The 26,258-nt window shown below is 31.3% G+C and overlaps 4 protein-coding genes across 4 annotated transcripts; 3 read left to right on the top strand and 1 right to left on the bottom strand.

The window, feature by feature from the left end:
• Positions 1–4,126: 4,126 nt before the first annotated feature.
• On the top strand, positions 4,127–7,694 carry LOC113857625 (serine/threonine-protein phosphatase 2A activator). The gene is made up of 2 exons (XM_027489705.1): positions 4,127–5,319; positions 7,165–7,694. The coding sequence occupies exons 1-2, from the start codon at positions 4,166–4,168 to the stop codon at positions 7,169–7,171; spliced, it is 1,161 nt and encodes a 386-aa protein (XP_027345506.1). The 5' UTR covers positions 4,127–4,165; the 3' UTR covers positions 7,172–7,694.
• Positions 7,695–8,706: 1,012 nt separating this feature from the next.
• LOC113857626 lies at positions 8,707–11,919 on the top strand. Its single transcript, XM_027489706.1, has 5 exons — positions 8,707–8,998; positions 9,220–9,326; positions 10,096–10,600; positions 11,283–11,398; positions 11,525–11,919. The coding sequence occupies exons 1-5, from the start codon at positions 8,753–8,755 to the stop codon at positions 11,721–11,723; spliced, it is 1,173 nt and encodes a 390-aa protein (XP_027345507.1). The 5' UTR covers positions 8,707–8,752; the 3' UTR covers positions 11,724–11,919.
• A 350-nt stretch (positions 11,920–12,269) lies between these two features.
• On the bottom strand, positions 12,270–15,150 carry LOC113857627 (UDP-D-apiose/UDP-D-xylose synthase 2-like). Its single transcript, XM_027489707.1, has 9 exons — positions 14,890–15,150; positions 14,057–14,149; positions 13,862–13,963; positions 13,441–13,555; positions 13,218–13,351; positions 13,030–13,131; positions 12,864–12,956; positions 12,631–12,766; positions 12,270–12,544 (listed from the first exon to the last, which is right to left on the bottom strand). Exons 1-9 carry the CDS (start codon positions 15,148–15,150, stop codon positions 12,435–12,437), a joined length of 1,146 nt encoding a protein of 381 aa, XP_027345508.1. The 3' UTR covers positions 12,270–12,434.
• An 8,912-nt stretch (positions 15,151–24,062) lies between these two features.
• Positions 24,063–26,258, top strand: LOC113858438 (beta-1,6-galactosyltransferase GALT29A-like). Its single transcript, XM_027491100.1, has one exon. The coding sequence runs from the start codon at positions 24,751–24,753 to the stop codon at positions 26,032–26,034; it is 1,284 nt and encodes a 427-aa protein (XP_027346901.1). The 5' UTR covers positions 24,063–24,750; the 3' UTR covers positions 26,035–26,258.

Below are 26,258 nucleotides of genomic sequence, written 5' to 3'. Positions count from 1 at the left end.
TTCCTCTTTATTACTAATTAACAAGAAATTTTAAATTTTTACAATAGAAAATTCTCTTTTCACCTTAAACAAAATGCAGTCAAGGTTTCAATGAATTAATGAATATTTTGAAAATAAATGTCCAGAAAAATTATGAAGTAATAGTTAATATTTTTTTTAAAAAAATTAATAATAAAAAATTCTTGAATTAGAGATTCAATAAAACAATTTAAATAAAAATTAATAAATAATTTTAACTAAATATTAAATTATATTTTATATTATATACTTCCTAATCATACTTAATACAAGAAAGTTTTTTTTATGATTACTCTAATTGTGCATAATTAGAAATAAAATTAAATCGAAATAAAATATCTTAAATAAGAATAATAATATTTACTAATCATAGTATATCCTGTAATTTTGTTTGAAAATAATAAAATTTTTGAGTTAAAAATACAATAAAATAAAAAATAATTATCCAGAGAAATTATTTTTGCTATAAAATATTAGTCACACCCACACTAATAACACCCATAATGATTAAAAATAATAAAAACAATCAAGTCTACAATATCTAAATATTTTATCTTAATTGTAATATTATAATATTTCTATAATTTTATTGAGTAATTGAATTTTTTCCTATAATTACTCTAATGTTACATAATCAAAAATAAAAAATAAAATGAAAATAGAATACTTTAAACAAGAATAATGATATTTAATATTTTTTAAAAATAATTGTCCATAATTTTTAAAATATTTTCTCTAATCATTCATTACTAAAAACTCAATTTGCACATTTTACTATTCAATGACTAACATTCATTCAAATAGTGTGTTTGTATTTGGTAGGTAATTACTACAAACATTCCTCACAATTTTCCAGTAAATCTAGGAAGTTTGTTTAATTATTTCCACATAGTTTTGTGTTTTTTCTATCTTCCATTTTGTCTCTATTTGCTTATTTGTACTAATTGACTCACAATCTATTTTAGAATTATAATATTCATCACTCAGTGGTGTTTCTATCTTCATATTTTAAAATAGACATATTTGTTCATACTTCATATATTTTATTTAAATATATTGTTTAATTTTTTTCATAAATACTAAACAATTGGTTAGGTTCAGGGATAGCAATGGGTAGGGTATGAGTAGAGTACTACAGTACCCATCCCCATACCAGCATATTAAAAAAAATACATGTACTCGGCCCCATACCCGTGTGAGTATGAACATTAATCCTCGTACCCGTACCTTCTGAGTACTTGCATACCCGTCTTGTACCCATTACCCGCGCTTGTTTGAGAAAAAAATATTTATAAAGAAAAATATGTTTATATAACTTCACACAAGTAGTATAATAATACAAAAATCCAATATGTAGTTGCCAAATAAGGTACAAACATAGATAACAAACAAATATTCAAAGATCATAAACGTTAAATGTATCTTAGTATAATAATTTTCTAAACTAAAATTCTTAGAAACAATAAACAAAACTAAACACATAAGTTATTTGTCAGTGATAATCCTATCTTGTGACGGCATTGACAACTAATTATAATGAATAACGTTTCATAATTGTTAAGTTTTAGTGAGACAAATATTGAGAATGAGGATAGAATTAAAGTAGAGAAGTTCAATACTAACAACAGAAAGTTGATACATAAAATATTTTTTTTAACTTTTGAATTTAAAATTGTAAGAAAAATAATATATTTAATTAAAATAATAATATATAATATATATATATATATATATATATATATATTAATACTAGTATTTTTTAACTCATATACTATACGAAAGTATTTTATCAAAAATATAAATTTTTAAAAAATTATTTTAGTGAATTAAATATTTATAATGTATATAACTTTTAAAAGAAATAATTTGAATAAAAGATAAATAGTTATAATAAAATTTTATAATAAAGAAATATAGGTGTATATTAAAAAAATTATACTTTTTTATCTGAAAAAGATTAACAAATAAAAATTAACAATAATTTTTTATATTTATATCTTTTCAAAAACTTTTTTGAATGTGAATAAATAGTAAGAATAATATTATTTAGATTCAATAGATTATAGTTGTGTTTGTAATACATATGTTGCATAACAAATTATTATTTTCAATTAAAATATAAAAAATAAAATTTAAATATTATTAATAAATAATAAGTTTACGGTAATAGTAGGTGATTGTAAAATTTATAATATATTTATAATATATTTATTATTTATCATTCACTTTATGATTTAAACATCAATATGATTTTATTAACAAAAATATTTGTGTAAAAAATATTTTATGTGTGTCATATATAAATAATATTTTAAAAAAATTCAATCTCATATTAACTATGTAGTAATTAAATTGTGTTAGCCTAATTAAATGATATAAAATAGTAAATAAAATTTTCTATTAAAAATATAAACCAAAATAAATTTTTTAGTTTACTTTATTATTAAATATATTTTTATATTAATCTTATATAACTTCACATAAGTAATATAATAATACAAAAATTTAATGCATAATTGTAGAATAAAGTTCAAGTATATATATATATATATATATATATATATATATATATATATATATATATATGCGAGTATGGGGCGGGGTGGGTACTTAGATACCCATACCCGTACTCGTATAGCGGATAAATACCTTACCCATTGTGGGTAAATTTTGCGGGTGCCCATCGGGTACTTTACCCATTGCCATTTCTTTGATCGTGAGAAGATGACTCTCAATTTGGACAAGATTTATAATATTTCTCCATACAAATCAACGTAAAAAATTAAGGCACGGTAATTCGCAAGTAGAATATGACTAGATATAGTAATAAACATGATATTATTTCTATTGAGATGATTTTGCTTGATGTCCATATAAGTTATATTACTATTGAATTAGTCATTATTTTGCAAGGGATAATTATAATATTTTGAACTAATTTATTTTTCTTAACAACCTCACAGGAAGATAGAATCCAAACATCTATAAAGAAAGTATTCATAAATAAGTTTAAGGATATGCTTCGTGAAGGTGATATTCATGTTTTTGGTAACTTTGGAATAGGACAAAATATAAAAGATTACCATTGCACTAACCATACTTTCAAGATCAACTTTTAGTTTTCAACTTTCGTTCATCTTTGTGAGCCTATTGATGTTGTTCATCAATTTGAGTTTGTATTTATCTCATTTGGTGATGTGTTGTCTTCTAGAGTTGATGACCAAATTTTGGTTGGTATGTCATTGTTTCTATGATATTTATAATAATATGATAAATAATACTTTTAATATTTATATACTTTTGTAGGGTCATTGATAATTAATTTTCAACCATTTAGATGTTATGAGAAGAGTTAATGAGATTGAAGATTTAGAAGAAACTTACATAGGTGTGCGTCATAGAAAGTCAATTCTACATATTGAGTTAAAAATTTTAATATATGATAAAAAAATATTGTTTCAAACACAACTGTAAATTATGTTTATAAGGAAGTTTTAAATAAACTTTTGTAATATTTAGTTAGTTGATAAAAAATAATGATATGTAAATACAAAAGTTTTTTTTAATTATTTTTTATTTATCAAAATTTCGTACATTAAACTGGTGAAATATTATTATTTTTAAAGCATATATTAATGTCAAGATAACCATATATATATATATATTTGTCAAAAATTATATAATGTATTTTAAAAAAACTTAAAAAATGATTGTAAAAAAAAGTTTAAATTATTATATAAAACACAATAATAACTTGAAAGGTTGATACAATAGTATAAGATTATATTAGGTCTAGTGAATATATTAAAAATAAAATTATATATTTGAATATCTTTGTACAAATTTCTTCAAGTAAGTGACAATCACAAACTCTAAAAATAATTAATTTTTAACTTTTGAACTTAAAGACACCTCATATCATATTTAATTTTGCTAACAAAAAGAAAAAAATAATGTGCTTTTTTGGGTATTTTTGGTCAACATTTTGTCTGATAAAAGCCTTGATAATTATAACTCACAGGCCCAATGGGACAGTAACCAGGTCGGGCCCACAGCCCATTCCTCCACCTTTCTTTCTTTCTTTCTTTCTCATATAACAATCAGAGTTTCCTCCTCTTTCACTTGCAGAGCATTCAGCATCTCGACCATGGAAGAGTCTCACTCTCAACACCAACACCAACACAACCACCAACCCTCATCATCCCCACCCGCCACCGGCACGTGCTGCAAGTGCGGCGGCCCCACCACCTTCGCCCCACCGCCACCCTCTCCTTCCTTCTCCGAAATCTCTCCGCCACCCTCCTACCGCCCCATACGCGCCCCGGCGGTTCCACCGGACCCACACTCCACACGCGCCATCATCCTTGCCCCCGTCCCTCAGTCCCAAAAAGTTCCCATAGCCACCCCACCCCACCATTTCCAAACCCCAACCAAACGCATTCAGACCCCCGACGACATTCACCGCTTCCACCTCTCCGATTCCGGCAAAAACTTCCTCGGCTTCGTCGTTGCCCTCTCCGAATCCATTCGCGGCCACAAAATCTCGGATCCTTGCCACCAATCATCAACCATAATCACCATTGTGTCAATACTCGAAACCCTAATTCAATTGACCGACGAAATTCCTCCAGTCCAGCAACCCGCGCGATACGGAAACGTCGCGTACCGCACCTGGCACCAGCGCATGGTGAGCTCCGGTGAATCCTTTATGCTGAAATTCCTGCCAGAGAACCTCCACTCGGCGACCGTCGAGCTCGTCCCATACTTCGCCGACAGCTTCGGAAACACGAGCCGGATCGATTATGGGACCGGGCACGAGACGAATTTTGCGGCCTGGTTGTATTGCCTGGCGAGGTTGGGGCTGATCGGAGAGGAGGATTACCATGCTGTGGTGGCTAGGGTTTTTGTGAAGTACTTGGAATTGATGAGGAAGTTGCAGTTGTTGTATAATTTGGAACCTGCAGGGTCACATGGTGTTTGGGGTCTTGATGATTATCACTTTTTGCCCTTTATATTTGGGTCTTCGCAGTTGATTGATCACAAGTATATGAAGCCTAAGTCGATTCATAACCAGGATATATTGGATAATTTCTCTAATGAGTACCTTTACCTTGCTTGCATTGTTTTTGTGAAGAAGGTGAAGAAGGGTCTCTTTGCTGAGCACTCACCCATGTTGGATGATATCAGTGGGGTGCCCAATTGGAACAAGGTTAATAGTGGGTTGCTCAAGATGTACAAGGCTGAAGTCTTGGAGAAGGTTCCCATCATGCAGCATTTCCTTTTTGGCTCGCTTATTAAGTGGTATGTGCCATGTTATTTTTGTTTCTACTGTTGCTTTGCTTCAGTCTATTTATTGGAGTGTGTTTGCCATTGTTGTTGTATGAAGTTGTTTGATTGTGGTTAGTTGTGTATGGAATGTGACCATTAGGTATAATACAGAATCTACAGATTAAGATGAAGCCAATATCTTAGAGAAGAATGAGTTATTAAAATGGAATTTTAATGTTTAGTTACTCTATAGTTAAATGAAAAGTTAAATTTAAAAAGTAATACATTTGTGAATCCATTCCTGAATAGTGAACATGAATATTGGGTTGTAGTATACGGTAATGGATGTTGAGTAATGATGTCGCAAGAATTAGAAATTTGCAAATTTGGGGGGCTTATTCTTTGGAACTAGAAGATTTTATAAATTTGTAATCTCTATGTGTAGCCCTGTGTTAATTATGGATGTGATTTTAACTGAAAGGCAATATTTTTGTTTGCTGCTTGGAGCAGCAATCTTGATTTATGGACTACTGTTGGCTGGAGCACTAGACATTGAGTCTTCATATCTTTTTTTTTTTTTTTTTATCATTTATGAAAATTTTAATGCTCGGACCTGTGTCATGCTGCTATTGAAGATATAATCATATAATTGTTGTGGTTTAAATTTTGTGATGAAATCAGTTAATCTGTTGTTTGTAGCATGGACTTTGTCTGCCTTGATTTGATTACTGCTTATATTGATGCATCATGTGTGTCAATTAGTCAGAAGCAAACATAATTGTTTGAACATGCATTTGTTATCAAATCTGTTATCTTTTTTTGGATGAACTTTATAATGATGAATTTACCTGGTTCCATGCCTAAATTTAAAAAATACAGATGAACACAGGTGTACTTATCTAAACTCTCCCTGGTATCCTCTGTTTTGTTCTACACACTCTTTTCTTTGCCTAAACAGTATGACAAAATAATGTTTCTCTCTCTTCACCCATGTTATTGTGGAAACATGTAGTTATTATTTACACAATAAATAATATATATTGTTTTATCCAAGCAAGGATGTTAGTTTGCAAAACTTGTTGCCTAAGTTGATGCATGTCAATTTATTAGATATGATTGCTTGGTCTTGCATTTGAGGCCATCTGCTTTCGCTTCATGAATCAGAATGAATTTGCTGGTGTGGAAATTTCAAACCAATATTTGTCGTACAAGATTTATGTTGTACGGCATTGAGTCTTTTTGAGTAAGATGCATAAGAGTTATCATGCATTAAATTAACTTCTTACAATGATGTGCAGACCTTCCTTGACTGCATGGATGTAAAGTAATGCTGTTCTTATGTTGATGTAGAATTTTTATACCTGAGTGCTAAGCTAATACCTGAGCATTAAGCCATTGCTTATAATCTTTTCATTGACATCATAAATTTTTCATATTTGGCATAAAAGTTGCACTTTTTCATGAATGACTCAATTTATGGGTTAATTACACAGCTTATATCTTTCCAAGCATTAATAAATAATAGTTGGGCAAGGTGTTGTGTGACGTTCTGTTGTTAATATTATTGCCAATTCTTTTTTATATTGGATTATTTATAGCATTATTATACTCTCCCACAGGAGGGGACAAAAAAAAAATGTAGGAGCTGGTGTAGCCGTGTAGGGAAGGGAGGGTGTTACACTTTTCCTCATTCTAGGGAAGAAAATGGGGGGGAAAAGGTTAAGATGATGATGTCCACAGTATAGTGTAATATTTTTTACCTTCATGTTTGAATTGTTTCCAAACTGACTGAAAGTATAATTTGGTTTGCAGAAATCTTCCCTCCTCATTTCCTTTTATTTTTTTTAATTCTGATTTTATTAATTTGTTTTCTTCCAGGGAGTAATGATTGGAATCACTTTGTTGCTGGCATTCCTGTGAGCCCAAGCTATATAAACCAGGTTGATGAAATCGGCTATAGTGGGGGAGTGATTGGAGGGGAACTATATTCATGGCAGCTTTTTCATCGGTCTTTTGATATACTTACTTTGTTGAAGCACATGTTCACCATCAACTTGCATATTCTAGATATTAGATATACTCACCTTCATGAAAGTAAAGATAATGGATAGAGTTTCTTCGTTTTGCTATATATTTAACTACGATAATGTTTGCTACATGTCGAAGAATGGTTCTTTACTCACAAGAACATTTAGTCAATGTATTCCTGCACTTGCATCATGAGCAGCTTATAGAGTATATAGTCCCGTTTATAATCCTGCTGATGGGGTTTGGAAATTATTAACATTTTTAGTGAAATAAGTTTGAATATCTATTTTGTAGTTTCCAATACCGACTTTTGTGGTTAGACAATAATTGATTCCTTCCAAATCAAACAATCGATGTTCGGCTACGATCCAGAACTATCCAGCAAAAGATCATGACTTTTTTCTTCGTATCATCGTGGTTTGAGAACAATCCTTTGTCTATTAAAAAATAAATGCTGGATTAATCAAATTATATATTAGTTGATGGGATATTTTTCTTCCGAAATTTGTCTATAATTTGAGATTGTAATTTAACCTAATATGAACAGTTAAGATCGTATATAAGTTAAATCAATTTAGACCATCGATGAAAGATTGATCGGTTAAAATTAATTTTTGATGTCCATTTAGTATATTTTACATGTTGAGTCAAAGTAGCCCAGTTTTTCCAGAAAAATCCCAAAAGAAAGAGTTTGGAATAGGATAATAAAATTAAGGAAAATGTTAACTATTAGCCTTTAGGAATAAGTTAAAACAACTAATAATAAAAAATTATTAAAAATATATAATATGCTTTATAATTTTAATATAATGAATGTATTTTTTTTAATAAAAATTTACTATTGTTAGGTGTTTAAAGTTAATATTAAGGATTGAAAATAATAAAACTCTAAAATTAAAGAGGGAAATATATTTTGGTTTAATTTTGTTTTGGTTAAATTTAATTGTATATTGCAGTTTTTTTTTAGATAATAATTGCTTGTTTTTTATTGAACTATTTTAAAAATAGATATTTTTTAAAAATGTTAATTAGTTTCCAACAATTACTAAATTTATTTAATTCAACCGAGCCTAATTGAGTTAGCGCACAGTAGAGCTGATGGAAGATAAAAAAAGACTAGTTTTTTGGGCCAGTAGCATGCTCATTACTTTGACTTTGTGTTAGCCTTGGTTGTTATTGTCTCTTCTCATGACCAAAGACAAACTTTTTTAGATCCATACCGGAAGTAATGCTTCTTTTTTTTAATAATTTTTTAAAATACTGTAATTCAGTAAAACAATTATAATTTTTTAAATTAAATTTATTTAAATGTTAAAATAAAACAAAAATTTATTTATTTTAATTAACAATTAAAAAATTAATATGACATGGTGCTTTTGGAGACAGTAGACCAAGACTGTGAGACATTGGGGATTGCACTTTTCATTTCAGCGGCGGAATGGGAAAACGAGAGAAGCAAAAGCAGAAGCAGAAACATGAGAGAGACAGAGGTCATCGTGGAAGAGGCTCCTTCAACCATCTTCAAGAAGAAGACGACATTGACGACACTGCTCCCTTCTCTTCTCCCTCTTCTCCAGGGCACTCCCCCTCCGAAGAAGAAGAAGAAAATGAAGCAACCCAAAATCATGAATACCCATCACATGATACACCATCGAAATTCCTCCTTTACCAACAATCTGTGCAGGTTTGTGTCCCCCATGCTTTAAAAATGTTATCTTTGTTAATGGTGTTTGCTTGATTACTTGGTTTGGGTATTGAGATGAAAGATGGAATGTACAAGATTCAAACTTGTTACGTGTGTGTTTCTGAGTTCCCTTGCAGCTAAATTGATGATTAATTGTGATTTTTGAGCTGATAGGAAAGTTCATAGTGTGGCGTAGTGAATTATGATTTTTGTTTGTGCAGTCTCCCAAAGGAGACATTAGTTATCTGCAAAAGTTCTTTCTCATGTACGTTGGTGGAAGGATGCCCCTCCATCTTCAAGAAGATTTCTGTGGCACCGCGTTTCTTAGGTACATCCTGCCATTTGTAATTTGTCTCTCTGTTCATGCCTTTTCTAATTTATTAATATTAATTTTCCATTTTTGCTTACCTTTCTTTTTGACATGCTATAATTGATATCACTTTTAATAAGTTGAAGGAGTAAACCCCTCATTTAATGTTTGAGATTTAAGCATTGATCATTTTAGTCCTTGACTTTACACGTAGTCTTTCATTTTCATCTTTTTCAATGTCATTTTGCACCAAAGAAGATTAAAGTAAATGGTGTTTTGCAAAGTCAGGGACTAAAGTGAGAATTTTATATAGCCAAGGACTGGAATTATCAAAGTTTACAGTATCAAGGACTGGAATGGAGTTATACTCTGAGTTGAAGACTTGATTTTGTCTTTTAGATATTAATGCATTTAAATTTTAATTAAGGACATTATTTACTATCACTAGTCTTATAGGCAAATACTATGGGTTGGATCACTTGCCTAATATTACCAGAAGTATGCGTAAATCATGCCCTTTCATGTCTTACGTGCATGTAAAATTTGGTTTGGTTTTGCAAAATACAGTTGCTTTGTGTCCTGGATGGAATCATATTAATCTGAATGTTTCGGTTCTAAACTTCTAGTTGCTGAAACATTTATGGCTCTAGACACCAGATTAGTATAATGCCAGATTAGTTCAATCTATTTCAAAGTGGGGTTTTATTCACTTTAATCCTTTTTTTTATATCTCGATATTGTTTGTTGGCCCCAATCTACTTACCTGCGGGTGATTTATGTTTAACAGTACAGAATGGCTCCGTAGTGATCCAAGAAGGACTGCAGTAGGATTAGATTTAGATCTTGAGGCACTTAATTGGTGCATGGAAAACAACATACCTAAAGTTGGGGCTGATGGATTTTCTAGAATGTCCCTCTTTCATGGGAATGTCTTGCAACCTCTTCAGTCTAAACTTGTGAAAATTGATCCTCAGGAGCTGGTAAGAAACATTTCACTGTCACAGAATAGAGAAAATTTGCCGACTGGGGTGCCAGAATCTGACATTCAGCCAGGCTCTGTTGCTCAAGATGATAAGTTTACCAAGAGAGACTTTCCATTGCCTGGAAGAGATATTGTGTGTGCTTTCAACTACAGCTGCTGTTGTCTTCATAAACGAGCAGATTTGGTTTTGTATTTCAAGCATGCTTGTGATGCCTTGTCAAATAAAGGTGGGATTTTTGTAATGGATTTATACGGGGGTACATCTTCAGAGAACAAGTTAAGGCTTCAGAGAAGATTCCCTAATTTTACGGTATAATATTCTTGATATTAATGTGTGAGAATTCATTACACCAATTAGAAGATGTTGCCACAATCTATGTGGAATTGGGTTTCAAGGATAATGTGGGTTTGAATCCACTTGGATGCACTTAAAATAATTTTTGAGCAAACCTTCACGGGGAAGGGGAACATAGGACACGATGATTGATACAAAGAGCATAAGTACTCTAATGTTCTTCACTAAAATTGTTCCACTCTCATTCAACTTTATTTCCCATGATCGACACATTTCCTACATTCTACCCTTTCTTTGATGTGATTTTCACTCATTATAAGTCTTTTATTGTTCACCTATTGCACTTAGGGATATTGGAGTTTCACTTTTAATTTTCTAATTTCAGTTCTCTATTAGCTTTTTCCTTGACTTCTGTGTTTTTGCTATGTGCTTGAGTCCTTGGATATGTAACATTATATTACATGACATTAAATTTGAGGAGCTAGAACCTTTTAACCTATGGGACAAGGATATTATGTTTATCCAATACAACGGTATGATATATGCATTTAGTACATGAAAACAAATATATTCTTACTGAATATCTTTGACTATCAAATATTAAAGTTAATAAATAAGAAATGGGGGATTGTTGTGACTTGGGAGTATTATCCTGGATAATGTTTTATAATGTGAACTTCGTAACAAAAATCTGCAGTATGTGTGGGAGCAAGCTGAATTTGACATTATTCAACGGAAAACCAGGATTAGCCTCCATTTTCATATGAAGGATCAGAGAAAACTTCGGCATGCATTTTCATACAGCTGGCGGCTGTAAGTTCTTGTATTTTTTGTTACTTTTCCCCTTTCAATTCATAAAAATGAGTTCCATTTCTCTTATTTTTTGTCTTTTATTGTGTATTTCTTGTAATATTTAACATCATAAGAGGTCTAATTCAGGTGGACATTGCCTGAGATCAGGGATTGCTTAGAAGAGGCTGGATTTAGGTCCGTTCACTTTTGGGTTCGAGAGATGCCCGACACCACGGAAATTGTAAAATCAGAGGGATTTGGTGTGGGAAAGGATGTAAAATATGAAGAAGCAACCAGTTTTGAGCAACAAGATTCTTGGAATGCATACATAGTTGGTGTTCCATAGCTACATCTTAGAGAATGTAGTTTCTGTTACATTTATTTTGTCATGACTAGACAAGCATGGCTTGTAATCAGTTTCATTGCTTGGAACTCTTTTTCTCTTGTATTTAGTTGGCTTTAAGACATAACACGCTAATTTTTAAAGGCACATCCATCTCATGTTTGGTATGAAAATTCATCAATTAATATATCTCTATCCTTCAGGATACATGTTAGTATGTGTGCAGAAGGTAGAAGACTAATGAAGAGATAAATTATATGTATTTCAATGTAAATGTTGATATAGTTACAAATGGATCATTTTGCTCGACTTGTGTACTTACCCGGTGTACATATCAAAATTTCAACAAAAGAAAAAAAGGAGTGCCACAGGATAGAAAAAATGAGTGAAAGAAAAGAAAAAGCAAAAAAATTGGCATTCAAAAAGCTATAGGTACAAGAATTAACAAAACATATGATTACTATAGATATACACTTGATTTGTGCTCTATAACCTCACAATTAGTGCAACATGTACATTTGTGAGCCTCTCAAAGCAGTGGCATGTTTACATTAAAAAGAAAAAGAAAAAGAAATGCATGTTTGGATTTGTTGGTTACAAACTGTACACGTGCGTTGACACAGCAAAAGTTACTTTTTGTTGTGAAACTAGATTGTTTCCAAGTAGAATAAACGTGAATCCGAACACGCATGGAATCTCCAAGAAAACTTGTAATCAATTTGATGGATTTGAAAGTTCTTTCTTGATAGCATGAGAATATGTCTGGTGTTGATATTGGAGGGTAACATCCAAAAGCTCATGGAGAGGTGTCTTTGGCTTCCAACCTGAACCACAGAAGAATACACATTAAGAAGAATATTGAAATTCTATAGATCAGTACCATAGATTTAATAGAATGACGATTGAATACCAAGCTGCCTGGTGATAATTGTCATGTCAGGGATGCGCTTATCGCTATCATCATAGCCTTTACCATAGAAATCCTCTGAACTCACATTCAGAGTTGATAGACTAGAAGCAGGTACTCCAGACACCTTTGCATAAACCTTAATAGAAAAAAGTAAACAAAAAGTTAGCCTGTGAAAAAACAAGACTATCTACAGACCAAGTTTAGAAAGGGAACAACGTAAGCTTTGAAGCTACCTGTATCATAAGCTGAGCTAGTTCCCTGACAGATACTTCATTGTCTGGGTTTCCCACATTAAAGATCTGTCCATTTGCTCTCTCAGGGTTATCCTGTGTCATGTTGGCAAGTAAATTATTAGTCTAAAGCTCATATAGCTGCATGAAAGTAATCTTCTAAACTTACAATCATTAACAAAACAGCCTCAATTGCATCTTTGATGTAGAGAAAGGTTCTCTGTGATCTTCCACCATCAACAAGTTTGAGCGGCTCGCCACGCAGGAGATTCTGGAACAAGAAGCTTTGAGAAAAACAGTAATGTATTAAGAACATGAAGACATTAAAAAGAAACAGAATCAGCTAGCAGACGTTACATTGCTGAAGCAAGCTAAAACTCTGGGGACACCATCACTTGGGCCATCCACACCAGGAATGAAGTCCATTCTTGGGCCAATCCAATTATAAGGTCGCACAATGGTGAATTTGAGGCCATTCTCCGCGTGCTCAGCTATAGGTTAGTACTGAAGAGTAAGTTAAGAAAGGAAAGAAAAATACTTAATCATAACTATCATCTACAAAATACAGCTTATTGTTTACCATATATTAGCCTATCAGTCATTTGCTTTGCACATGCATAAGACCATCTCTGCTTCTCAACTGGACCAAAAATACAAGGACTCACATCTTCCTTGAGCATGTAATATTTGGGGTCCTACATCACGCAAATTCATGGTAAATTGAAAACTGACGATACCGTACCAAAATAGCATTTGATGATATGTTTTCATTTAAGTTGTTTTCTGTTTATAGTATGTCGTGAAGAAAATGATGAAAGATAAATTTGTATTAATTTCATCATTTTATTTGCAAATTCTTAAATCAATATAATAGTTAACTGAATGGAAGTAGACAATAATTAAAACAAGTACCCCTAATGATTAACTAACTTAAAAAACTAACCATCTAATTAAGTTCTAAAAGAACACTAAAGAGGGTCACAAACAAAAAGAACTGCTACCTTTTGATATTCCTCAGGAAGAAAGCTACCTATAGTCTTTCCATAAACCTCGCACGTAGAAAAGTGGATCAAACGCTTATTGTTCTCAGTGCAATACTTAATCTGCATATATCACATGAACACCCCAATCACATACACACGTAAAAACACAAAATTGAAGAGCATCCATTTCGTTTGTCAATCTTCAAAACCCACCACCGGAATCGCATCAATGAAGTTGCTATAGATGGTGTCCAACGGGCGCGTGTTGTAATCCGCCGGCGTGCAAATTGCAGCAAGATTGATCGTCTACAACAAAGAACAACCCGATTTAAAAAGTAAAATAAAAAGCAAAATTATCAAATTCATGATTTTGAATTGCATTCAATTACATCCATATCTCAAGTCACATCTACACACTAGCTCGTAATTTTTTACAGTTATTATTTTAAATTGCAAGTCACAACTACAATTACTACTCCAACGTCAAGGTTTTTGAGATTTTTTATAACTACATAACAACTGGAATTGCAGCCGCATTTATTAATGATTTTCTACGCAATATTAAGAAGATAAATGCTAATTTGCATGTATTAATGTATTCACAAATTTTAATATATTTAAACTTATTGTTTTTATAAAGTTTTATTTTCGAACTATCGCAATTTAAAACATTAGAATAAGGTGAATGCAATGCGAGCAAAAATCTGAAATTTAAAATATAAAGAAATACATTATAAGAGAAATGTCTTAAAGATATTTATAAAAAATCATATTAAAATATATAAAATGATTTTTTTAATGTATTCTTTAATCTATTCATGATAAAATTTTATTAAAATTATAAATTATTATAAGATATGATACATTAATAATACTATATAGTATACTTTTTATAAAAATTAATAAAATTTTTATAATGTCATTTTTAATACACATTAAAAATTACAAAAATTATATATGTTTTAATATTTTATAAGAAAACATTTTCACTTTTAATTTTTCATTGATTGGCCTTTTTCAGAAAGAAAAAAAGAAAGGAGAATTACGAGATCGGAAGCTTTGACGAGGGTTTCGAGGCGAGAATCGTTCTTGATGTTCATGTGATGGAACTCAATACGGTGGGCCCATGGTTGAGACTTGTCGAGAAGATGGTTGATTTTCTCGGAGGAGACGTCGACGACGATGGCTTTGTGTGAGGTCTCCGCCATCAGCTTCTCACAGAGGTGAGATCCGATGAACCCTCCGCCGCCGATCATGCATATCTCCACCGGCGGGATCGCCTTTCCGTCCAAGTCCACGCGCGCCATTGTAGAAAGAATGAAAGAAGAAACTGGAGAAAGAGCTATGTGGCAGTTATAACTGTTTTTCTATGATTGAAGAAGGAACTGAGAAAGCGGTGGCAGTTTCGTAAATTATCTCTTAATTTCTGTTATGGACGTTGCTTACTGTTACTTATAGCCCTTAGATTTTTCATCGTTAATTGTTTTTCATGAGTCATAGTTAACGGTTAATCTATATAGAGTATCCTGTCTTTTAATAATTATTTTTACATGTAGATTAGTATGTTTAATATATGTAATTGTTTAGGTTTTATTAATTCTATGATTTAATGTATTTTTTAGTAAAAACATACTTTTAAAAATAATTGTTATATTTTTTTAATTGACAAAGTTAGTCTTATTTCTTCATTATAAAAATATAATTAGAATAAAAATATTTATCATAATTAAATATAAAATTATTTAAATTAGTGTATTATCGAATTTTTGTTAAACATTTCTTTATTAATATGTTTCAGGTTACGATTGGAAAATAAAATGATAATATACTATTAGAGTTATACTGCCTATTCAAATTTTTTAAAAAAATACTATTTTTTTAAGATTAAAAGATAAAAGTTTAACTAGACTCAATAACAATAATAATATATAATTAATTCCTCAAAAGATAATATTTGGATATCCCTTCTTGTGTAATTGTATTTAATTCAATAGGTTCACATCACATCACATTGACTTTCCTTCTACCTTTGATATATGTGGCTCAAAGGTCTACCACTAACAAGTAACAATGGATGGTTGATTGAAACTCGTTTTTAAAAAAGTGCTTTCCACTTACATTGGGATCCTTGCTTGCTTGACCCTTAATTGTTTACTTTTGTATAAAAAGAAAATCTAATTTATTGGGTTTGTCTAAAACATTCTAATGGCTTGTAGTGATTGTGCAATTTATTCCTATATTCTAAGAAACTGTTTGGATTGATGTTTACAAAGCATGAATTTACCAATTTTTAACATAGTAAAAAATCATTTTAATGACAACTATTTCTTTTCAATATAGATAAGATTTGATTTTTTAACACAAAATAAATTAGACTTTTAAGCAGAAAAAGTTACTGAATATGACATATTAATAAAAGAAGTTCAAAAATATGGTATTTTTTGCAGTATTACCAGAATATGAAAAAAAAATATGTAAATGACGATTTTACAATGAACAGTACCATGGCAGGACGTAGACTATAGTTTCAAGTCTTCACAAAAATATCAATGACGATTTTAATGTGAACAGAATCATGGCAGGGATGCAGATTACAGTTTTAAGATTCTGTAAAACTGCAAATGGCGATTTTGACGATAGTTAAGAGTTAAAATTGCCAACGGCATTTTTAAGCAACTATAGACACTGCAATGCACAGAAACATAGCAGTGATTCAGCTATGAACACTGTAAACTCATTGATGGCGAGTTTTGACTTTGTCCATCATGCCATGCAGAAGAGCTGTAGCAATGAAGACCATATAAGTTGCCATTGACGATTTTTACTTTTTATATATTTCCACCTAGACATATGCTCAATGTGCAGGAGGGGAACAAAAATTGAAAATTGGGAGCTTTTTTGGTGAAGAAGAAAAAGGTGGGAAAGGAACCAAAAATTGGAAAAGAGAAACCTTTCTGTAGAAGAAGAAGTAGACTAAGAGAGTGAGAGAGTAGGAAATTAAAAAAATATTTTTAAAAAAAAATAGTGAAAGATTCTACTATTAATTCAAAAAAATATATCTTTGAGCAAATTCAGAATTTAAATATAATTTTTTTTAATTTTATTTAATATATTTTTAATGTGTATTTTAATATATATATATATATATATATTATCATTAAGGTATTATGTTAATTTTAATTTTTTATATTATATTATAAGGTAATTTTTATGTAAAATTAGTTAGGTTAATTTAGTAATAAATTATTTAAGTTTTATATGGAATGAGTTAGAATGATTTATAATAAATGAATTAATTAATAATTACTAATTTACATGCACAAAATATTTTAATAAAATCTTAAGAGTTAATTTAAAATAATTAATAACAAGTAATTATTATGTTTCCTAATAATTATTTATTGTATTTTAAATAATTATAATTTAAATAATTATTATTATGAATTTGTTTCAAATTTATTAAATATGTTTAAGTTTTATATGAAATGAGTTAGGGTAATTTATAATAAATGAATTAATTAGTAATTACTAATTTACATACATAAAATTTTTAATAAAATTTGAGAGTTAATTTAAAATAATTAATAACAAGTAATTAATATGTTTCATAATAATTATTTATTGCATCTTAAATAATTATAATTTAAATAGTAATTATTATGAATTTGTTTCAAATTTATTAAAAATGCATATTGTTAATAATGTGTTGCTGTTAATATTTTTTAATTATATTACTATAATAAGTTTTGAATTTATAAGAATTATATTATTTCATAAATATTTTCTGAGTTATTTAATATAGATAATATATTTTAATAATATTTTTTATATTATTTATAACAAGTGATGAGATTGTTATGCTCTCATCACTTGTGGATAACGCCCCCAATGATAGAAATTATGGAACTTTTATGGCATATTGACTTTAATCGAATTTCTCAACTTTGTTAAATGCAAATAAACGGTTTACTTGTAAATGCACTTGTAGAACGTTAGAGGCTTAAAACATACACATTTCACCTAATTTGTGGAGAATGCACAATTACGTTAGAAAATATTTATGTTAGTTGCACTTAAGATCAACGGTGTAGCAGTGATTGGTTCTATAAATTCCTTTACTATTGTAGTATAGGATATCTGTGAAAATTTAATAGGAAGTTGACCTGATTCAAACAACATTGACGGATCAGAAATTAGTTTAAAGTGACTATCACAACACTTTGGTTGGCTTCCTTTGAATTCTGACATTAGGTTACAACAACATGTTCGTGGGTATATTCTTTACTTAATGGGACATGTTCTAATGCCAAATAAAAGTAATTCAGTGGTACATGCAAAATTCTTGCAGTTGTTAACAGATGTGAATGAAATTTGCAAATATAGTTGGGGATTAGCATGCTTGGCCTCTCTTTATAGAGGGTTGGATCGTGCTTCTAGACTTAATGCTAAAGAAATTTGTAGCTACTTGATACTTCTGCAGGTGTGGGCATAACATTACCTCCCATGGCTGGCTCCAATCCTAGGACAACCAATAGTATTTCTACTTGCTCTTAGATGGAAACACTTTCGATATCAAGCGAATACTCCGTTTAAGAATCTTCAGAATATTAGATTACCATTGAATCAAATGGAGGTTAATGAGGTAAAGAGTTTCACTAAATATTATTATTATGTTACATCATGATATCTATACAAACATTTCTTAAAAGGAATTAACACTACTGAATTTTGTATATTGAAATTTTTGTTGACACCATATATGGATGATGAAATTAATACAGTAACTCTAGATGAAGTGAGGTGTGAACAACAAGTGTGGTCAACTGTTAGTCCTCTTATATGTTTTTAAGTTATAGAGTAACATGCAACTGACCGTGTGATGCGTTAATTTGGATATGCTCAGCTTATTCCTCTTCAACCTCAACAACTTGAAGGAGTCCATAACAGATACCTACGTGGAGCAAAAGAACAAAAAGATTGGACTATCATACATCATGAGTGGGTGACAATGTGGGAGCATCGATATGAATGTATTTTAGAAGGAGTCCAGCCTTAGAATTTCTATTCTTCTAATTAATATTGGGCATGGTATACATTGTATACAATGGATTGGCTATGGTTATCCCTATAGATACAAGACCTAGGACCTCAACAACAATTGTTACCTATAGAGCTATCATTTTCTGAGCATGATGACATTCCTATGGATGCACCATTTGTCCAGCCAGAAGATATTACATCAGCTTCTATACAACCAAATCAAGAGTATTATTGGTCACATGAAAGGAATGAGTGACAACCTTTTGAATGAGATGAACAATCACCACAACCACAACAAGGACGTATCTATGTAGGTAGGGCAGATGTTGGATATGGTGGAACAAGCAAGTAGGAAAGAAGTTAAAGGTAAGTTGATTGTAGTAGTACCAATGGATTTCTCATAGGTTTATTTTAACATATGATTTTGTAATAGATTCAGCTTCACCTTCCCAAAGCAATCTGGCCCCAAACTTTGATTTAAATGAAGAACCAATTAGGGAAGCTGTTTCTGTACATGAAGAGAATGTGTATTGACTAGAACCAGTGTATGATACTTTACCTAGGCAATGGTTTATGCCTATTAGCTCATGGGATTTTACACTTCAAGAATACACAAATACCCAACCATCACAAAATGTATAAGAGCCAGAACCCTAAGCAAATAGGGATGCAACAAATGAGGATATAGATATTCAAGAGGATGCAAGTCAACCAGAAAGATGAAAGAGATTTTTTTTTTCGCATGTTACGTCCCTTTACACATCTTCCTGATAGATATAGTTCTTCGTTGCTAAAAAAAAAGGGGAAAAGAACGATAGTAATTAAATTTATCAATGGTGTCTGTATTTGTCATTAAGTGATTAGTAATTTCTGTATCGGTGGTGTCTGTACTTGTCATTAAGTTATTATTGATTTTACTAAATCTTATTATTGTCACTGTGTTTAAATTTAAATATAAGTTGCTAAAATGTAAATGGTCATGTAATAGTAAATTAACATAACCAAATAAGTTAACAAATTACAGGCACCTTTCAATACAAAATTAATGCATTCATCGAGATTTGTCGTCATATGACCCTATCGATGTTTGCTATCAAATGCTAAAACCCATTTTTTTCGTGGAATTTCATTAAGTTAGTCTATTTAAATTTGTCCATGCTCCTGTATTTGCTCATAATAAATATTAAATTCATGCTTGGTTCTTGAGTAACATGTAACTAACAAATTCAAATTTCATAAGCATAAATAATGTTATCTAAAAACAAGTATATTATATTACTTTAAATACAAAAATGAGGTTAATTACCCATACGAACAACAAATTTATGTAAGTTGGGAGCCTTAAATTTTCATAAAAAATTTGCAGCAATGTGCCTGATACAATATATGTGGAATACTCTTAGAAGTTCCCAATGACCATTACTTCTTCTTATCGCTGCTATAATTGACTCGTGACAATTAGAAATTATGCCAACACTATCTTTGGTAACAACATATTTTTGTAAATTTTCAAGAAAAAAACTCCAACTATCTATTGTCTTACCCTCAACAACAGCTAATGCAATCGTCAATATATTCTGATTTTCATCTTGTGCAATAGCCACTAGTAGAATTCCCTTGCATTTGCCATATAAGTGAGTCCCATCAACCTACGTAAGTGGCTTACAATATTGAAATGCTCTAATGTAAAGACCAAAACTCCAAAACACTCGTCGTGGTATTCGAATATTGGAAACCATTTCATCATTGCGATAATCCTCTGCAGCAATCTAATTTCACAACAAATCCTCGAACAACATCACACATTGCTATGCACCATTGCGGCAAAGCTTCAGATGAGGCTTCCTATTGACCAAATACTTTTTTAAATTGCCTTTTGTTTTATCATTCAAGCTTTCTGATAACTTATCATGTACCCAGATTGAGATTGAATTTCTCCAATCTCTACTTTGATTTTAAAAGAAGGATTAGATTCTACCATTGGCTTTATACATTCTGCAATTGTGTCTGTATCTAACTTTTTATGATCTTGAGAAATGATTCTAATAATATAAGTGTGTGGACTATTATATTTTTGGATTTTTCAAAAATACTCATTATTCCTGAAACTAGCTCAAAAAATTCACCTGCAATCTAAGTCATATCTTACACATTTGTAATAAAAAGTATTTGGTTCTGACTCTAAGACTTTGTAGTCTACTCCTTTTAACATACTGTAATGCTTTACTGTTTTTATAACAGCTTCTTTGTTATTGAATTGTCTTCCAACATACAGTTCACCATCTATCTCTGTGTTATCTACCAATAGCGAATATAAACTAATTAACAAAATTAAAATTAATCTTACTAACATTATTATAAATTTCACATACTTAAGTTTGCGTACTCTGAAAACTCAGAAATATTTATAGCATCAAGATCTAATTCACATATGAAAGGTGGCTCGCCAAAAGGATGTTGCCCACCCATATGGGGCTCATTTTCATTAAGATCCTCATCGCTTTTCTCATCACTTTGATAATATCCTTCAAAGTCATAGTCATCACTTTCGCTGTTGTTCTCTAATAGCATGACAAATTCTTCTTGAACCTCATTACTTTTGAAAACAACATACAACTTAATCGTATCACTTAGAGGATGACGTTGTTGATGTATCTGAAACATTTGTTGAACATCATTATTGTTGGTTATTGGAATTGAATGATATTACATAAAACTGTCAAATATCGACACTAGACATCGATACATAACACTTTTCACTATTTTTGGAAACAGAACTTCATGAATATATTGACAAAACTAACACTTTAAATCTTCAAATGATACATTATATAGAATATACACACATGTTGGCTTCTCGCATGCAAATGACACACCTTCACTTGTATTTAATATAATCTCACTGTTATGATAAATTATAGCAAACACACTCATTTTTTCTTTTCATAAACACACAAGCTTCACACACACTCTCTAAAAACTTTAAATGGTTGTAGGGATGAATTGCAATGAACGAAGATTTTAGTATTTATAGTCTCACCAATTAAAAATCGTCAAAAATGTTTTATAACATTTTAAAAAAATTTACATTGGTCAAAAGTTGTCATTGGTGAGTTTAAAAAAGTGAAATTTTTTTCGACAATATAAAATTGTCACCGGTAATTTTTACCAGTCATATTTACTTTTTTTTTCTCTAAACTCGTTAATGACAATTTTACTTTGTCAAATTTTATTTTTTTGTGTTATAAAATCGCTAATGATGAGTTTATTTTATTAGATTTTGTTTTTTCTCTTAAAATCGTCATTAAAATTTTTTATATATACCATATTTACATAATTTTGTAAAAAAAGTCATATTTTTGTAATTTTATTTTTTAAAAAATCATAATTAAAAAATGACCCTTTTAAACACATACATTTTGTAACGTGTTTTATATAGTTTACACCATATAAAGTTTCACTAATGGAACACATCTAATGAAATATATGGTTAATTCAAATAAATTAAAACCTAAAAAATTAAATTTGTACGCCTTTTGTATCGTCATCATCATTTGTCTCAAATCAACTAATATCTAATAATAGCATCATGTTTATATCTCGTGTTTAGTTAAATTTAATTTATATGCTTTTTTAATAAAATAAATGTACATTTTAAAAAAATATATCATTTAAATTAATGATATTAATTTTATTTAGTATTTGTTTGGATCATCATTGTTGTATTATGATTCTCATTACATAAGCATGTGACTAATGTTATAAGAATATGCTTTCTGGACATTTAATGAAAGCTTTTTCTACATTAATAATACAAATAAACTCTTTAACATTACGAAATCAATTTCATTTAAAATTTTTTTAAGACTGATTTATATAGTAATTGAAACCTTATTTTGATAAAATTAAAATTTTTTTTTCCTTTCACAAAACTTACCCATTGTAAAAAAGAAGAAGAAGACTTATTCAATTTTAAACCAATTATACTAAAAAGTAAAGTGTTGTGGCTAACAATCAACTCTCATTGGCATCTAAGATCCAAACATCCACCAAAGTCAACATTCCAACATTTGTTACTTGCCACTATTGTGCTTTGAATGCTGCTATTTTTTTTAATTTATTTTTTTATTTATTATTGAGCAGCCTAACCCACTAACTTGTTAAAAGATAATTCAAGTTCAAGTTTATTTTTATAACTCCATTTTGGACAATGGATTAAGAACTTGTTTGGATAAGTACATAAATAGAAATTACATATTTAGTATTTATTTAAAATATATTAAAAATTAGATTAATGTGTATCGCATGCACCTATTGAAATGACAAATCGCATTTTAACACTATATTCTTTTAAAAGTATAATATTTTAATTTCTACAGAATTCCATTTCAAAAGCACACAAACAGGCTCTAACCTCCTTGAATCATCTTCAAAAACCATTAATTTTTCCTTTATCACATTTTCGCTTTTGTATTCGTAAACTATACACAATTTATGAAATAACTCAACTCTTATAAATCGTTTTAATCTTATTTTAACAAATTTCTTGGTATAGTTGATCAAAATTTTAGTTTTATAAAGTTTATGATTAAATTATATTATTGTAAACTTTTATTAAAAAAAACTTATTAAACAAATGTTTAATTGTTGTGTATTCAAAAAATTTTTAGAAGAGATATTTTTAAAAAAAATTCAGTGCATAATAATTTATTAAAAAAATGGAAATATTAAATTTTAAGACAAATTTTAAACATCTAAAATTATATTTAAAAACAAAATTTTAAAAACTTTTAGTCCCTTCAAACAACATGTCACGAAGATAGGTATTTAGTTTGATTTTGTGTTAGCATTCTCAATCTGAGATCTCCTCTCCTGTGATGCACTTTTTAAATAAATGGAAGAAAATATTTTAAAAAATAGTGTAGAAAATCGAAATAGTAAACTCATCTTAGGCAGTTGGACCTTAACCTTCAATGAACATTGCTTTTGTCAAAGCGTAGCAGTAAAGTCAAGCTCTTTTATTATCTATTGATTCTAATTGTTAAAACATTGCATGACATCATGGCTGGTTAATTGAGAAAAAATGCTTCTTTTTTGTTGCAAGATCTTCAAAATTAGAAATAAAGATACCTCATTCTCTCTCATAAATTTCATAACTCACATTCACATTAACATTCATCTGCAGATGAAGATCTATATAAACCAGGGATGGTAGATCTATCATCATCAATGATTAATGTAGCTCTAAACTGAGCACATGGACCCCACTTCGAATCCCTCTTTCTGCATCATCACTCCCTTACAAAGCACACTGTCATTCCCATCTCCAACTAGTGCCCTTACCCCACACACTCACCATAGCTACCCCTGTTAAGGACCCACAACAATGCCTCTTTAATGTGCTTTCACAACAACATTTCTCCTTCTAATTCCTTGCAATTTGCATTCCCCACACACATTTTATTCCCTTAAGAATCTAGATTCCCATTAGGGTTCTGTTTTGGTTCATCCACCACTTCCAACCTCTCATTTCCTCACGCTATCATCCATTCCATACCTCTAATGGTCCCAAACAAGAAACTATCATAAATTTCAATCTCTTACTCACAAAATGTTCAGTATCTGCCACTACAGCAAATTATTCATCCTTTTCTTATGCACCCTTCTCAACTATTTCAGTGCTTGAAGGGTCATTTCCACTTTCTAGGGTTCTATTCAAGTCTTCTCATTCTCCCTTAATCATGAGAAAAAATCACTTTTTGACCCAAACCCAGATTCAACTTCCACATTCCCTATGCGAATCACAGCATTCACATTCACATTCACATTAACACTCAGCTTCCTCGAAAGCAACTTCTTCTTCATCCATGCCTAAGGTTTCCGAAGAAAAAGATGGATCTGAAATTGAAACCCTCAAACCCATCGATTCGTTTCCACATTTAGCGAATTGTTCCCTCAAGAATCCTTTCCCAATGAAACGCACCGTTCGCCCTCTCTTCGCTCTTCTCCTTCTCCTTGTCTTCGTCGCCACGCTCACCTCACGCGCCATGGTTCGCCGTGGCATTCTCTCCATCGAGCTCGAAACTCGCTTTCGCCTCCGAGATCCGCCGTCCCCGCCGCCGCTCAACGCCACGCTCCTCAAACACGCCGCCGTCGAAATCGGCGAGGAGAAGCTCCGGCTAGAGATTCAGCAGCTTCTCGACGGTAACTTCGGTAGCCACGCGCGCCACCGCACCTTCGTGTCGTGGCGGCGCTTCATCCACCATGACGACCGGAGTGTCACCGGCGCCAACGTTCACCTTCCGGCGACGCTCCGGTCACCGCTGTTCTACCGGTACTGGTTGGACTTCCGGAAGCTTCTCCACGATTGGGCTCGGAAGCGCCGATTCCAACCCGGGATCATGACCGAGTTGACTCGGTCAATAAAGGTACCAATTGATCAACATAACAAAGTGTTGTTGAGTCATGACAAAAAGTACTCTTCATGTGCTGTTGTTGGGAACAGTGGAATTTTGCTGAATAGGGATTATGGTAGTGTGATTGATGCACACGAGTTTGTTATAAGGTTGAACAATGCTAGGGTTGATCACTTTGAGAACAAGGTTGGGAAGAAAACTAGTGTTTCTTTTGTGAATAGTAACATTTTGCATTTGTGTGCAAGAAGAGCAGGGTGTTTTTGTCACCCTTATGGTGATCGTGTTCCAATTGTTATGTACATTTGCCAAGCTGTGCATTTCTTGGATTACACTGTGTGTAATGCTTCCCACAAGGCCCCATTGTTGGTTACTGATCCTAGGTTCGATGTGTTGTGTGCTAGGATTGTTAAGTACTATTCTTTGAAGAGGTTTGTGGAGGAGACGGGGAAGGGTTTGGACCAATGGGGTTCTGCCCATGATGGTGCTCTTTTCCATTACTCTTCTGGGATGCAAGCTGTGATGTTGGCTTTGGGAATTTGTGAGAAAGTTAGCATTTTTGGGTTTGGGAAATCAGCTTCTGCTAAGCATCATTATCACACTAACCAGAAAGCTGAGCTTCATTTGCATGATTATGAGGCTGAATATGCGTTTTACCGTGACCTTGTTGATGGATACAAGCCTATCCCATTTCTCTCTGATAAGTTCAAGATTCCTCCTGTTAAGATGTATCAATGATACTGAACTGTGAGAGTGGTGGAAGGGTTGATTTTTTTGTTGCCATCTTGTCACGTCTGAATTGTTCTCTTATTGTAGTACTCGTGAAATGCACATATAGTTTAAAGCAAAATACTGATTCAAGATTCGTTTTTGTATTTTCAACTTTGTGTACTTGTCCCACATGAAGCCTCAAGGCACCATCCAAGTGTAAATTTTGGTTAGATGGAATACAGCTTTTACAC

This window comes from Abrus precatorius, unplaced genomic scaffold, assembly GCF_003935025.1.
Source record: "Abrus precatorius isolate BTA unplaced genomic scaffold, Abrus_2018 Scaffold2, whole genome shotgun sequence".
In the NCBI taxonomy this organism is placed as follows: Eukaryota; Viridiplantae; Streptophyta; class Magnoliopsida; order Fabales; family Fabaceae; genus Abrus; species Abrus precatorius.
The sequence above is the reverse complement of the archived record's forward strand: the minus strand, read 5'-3'. Positions and strand labels throughout refer to the sequence as shown.

Coding starts and splice junctions, on each gene's coding strand:
- LOC113857625 (XM_027489705.1), top strand. CDS start 4,166: ATGGAAGAGTCTCACTCTCAACACCAACACCAACACAACCACCAACCC.
- LOC113857626 (XM_027489706.1), top strand. CDS start 8,753: ATGGGAAAACGAGAGAAGCAAAAGCAGAAGCAGAAACATGAGAGAGAC. Junction 8,999..9,219: donor TTTACCAACAATCTGTGCAG/GTTTGTGTCCCC, acceptor TTGTTTGTGCAG/TCTCCCAAAGGAGACATTAG. Junction 9,327..10,095: donor TGTGGCACCGCGTTTCTTAG/GTACATCCTGCC, acceptor TATGTTTAACAG/TACAGAATGGCTCCGTAGTG.
- LOC113857627 (XM_027489707.1), bottom strand. CDS start 15,150: ATGGCGCGCGTGGACTTGGACGGAAAGGCGATCCCGCCGGTGGAGATA. Junction 13,556..13,861: donor TTCCTGAGGAATATCAAAAG/GTAGCAGTTCTT, acceptor TGCGTGATGTAG/GACCCCAAATATTACATGCT. Junction 13,132..13,217: donor TTTTAGCTTGCTTCAGCAAT/GTAACGTCTGCT, acceptor TTCTTGTTCCAG/AATCTCCTGCGTGGCGAGCC.
- LOC113858438 (XM_027491100.1), top strand. CDS start 24,751: ATGCCTAAGGTTTCCGAAGAAAAAGATGGATCTGAAATTGAAACCCTC.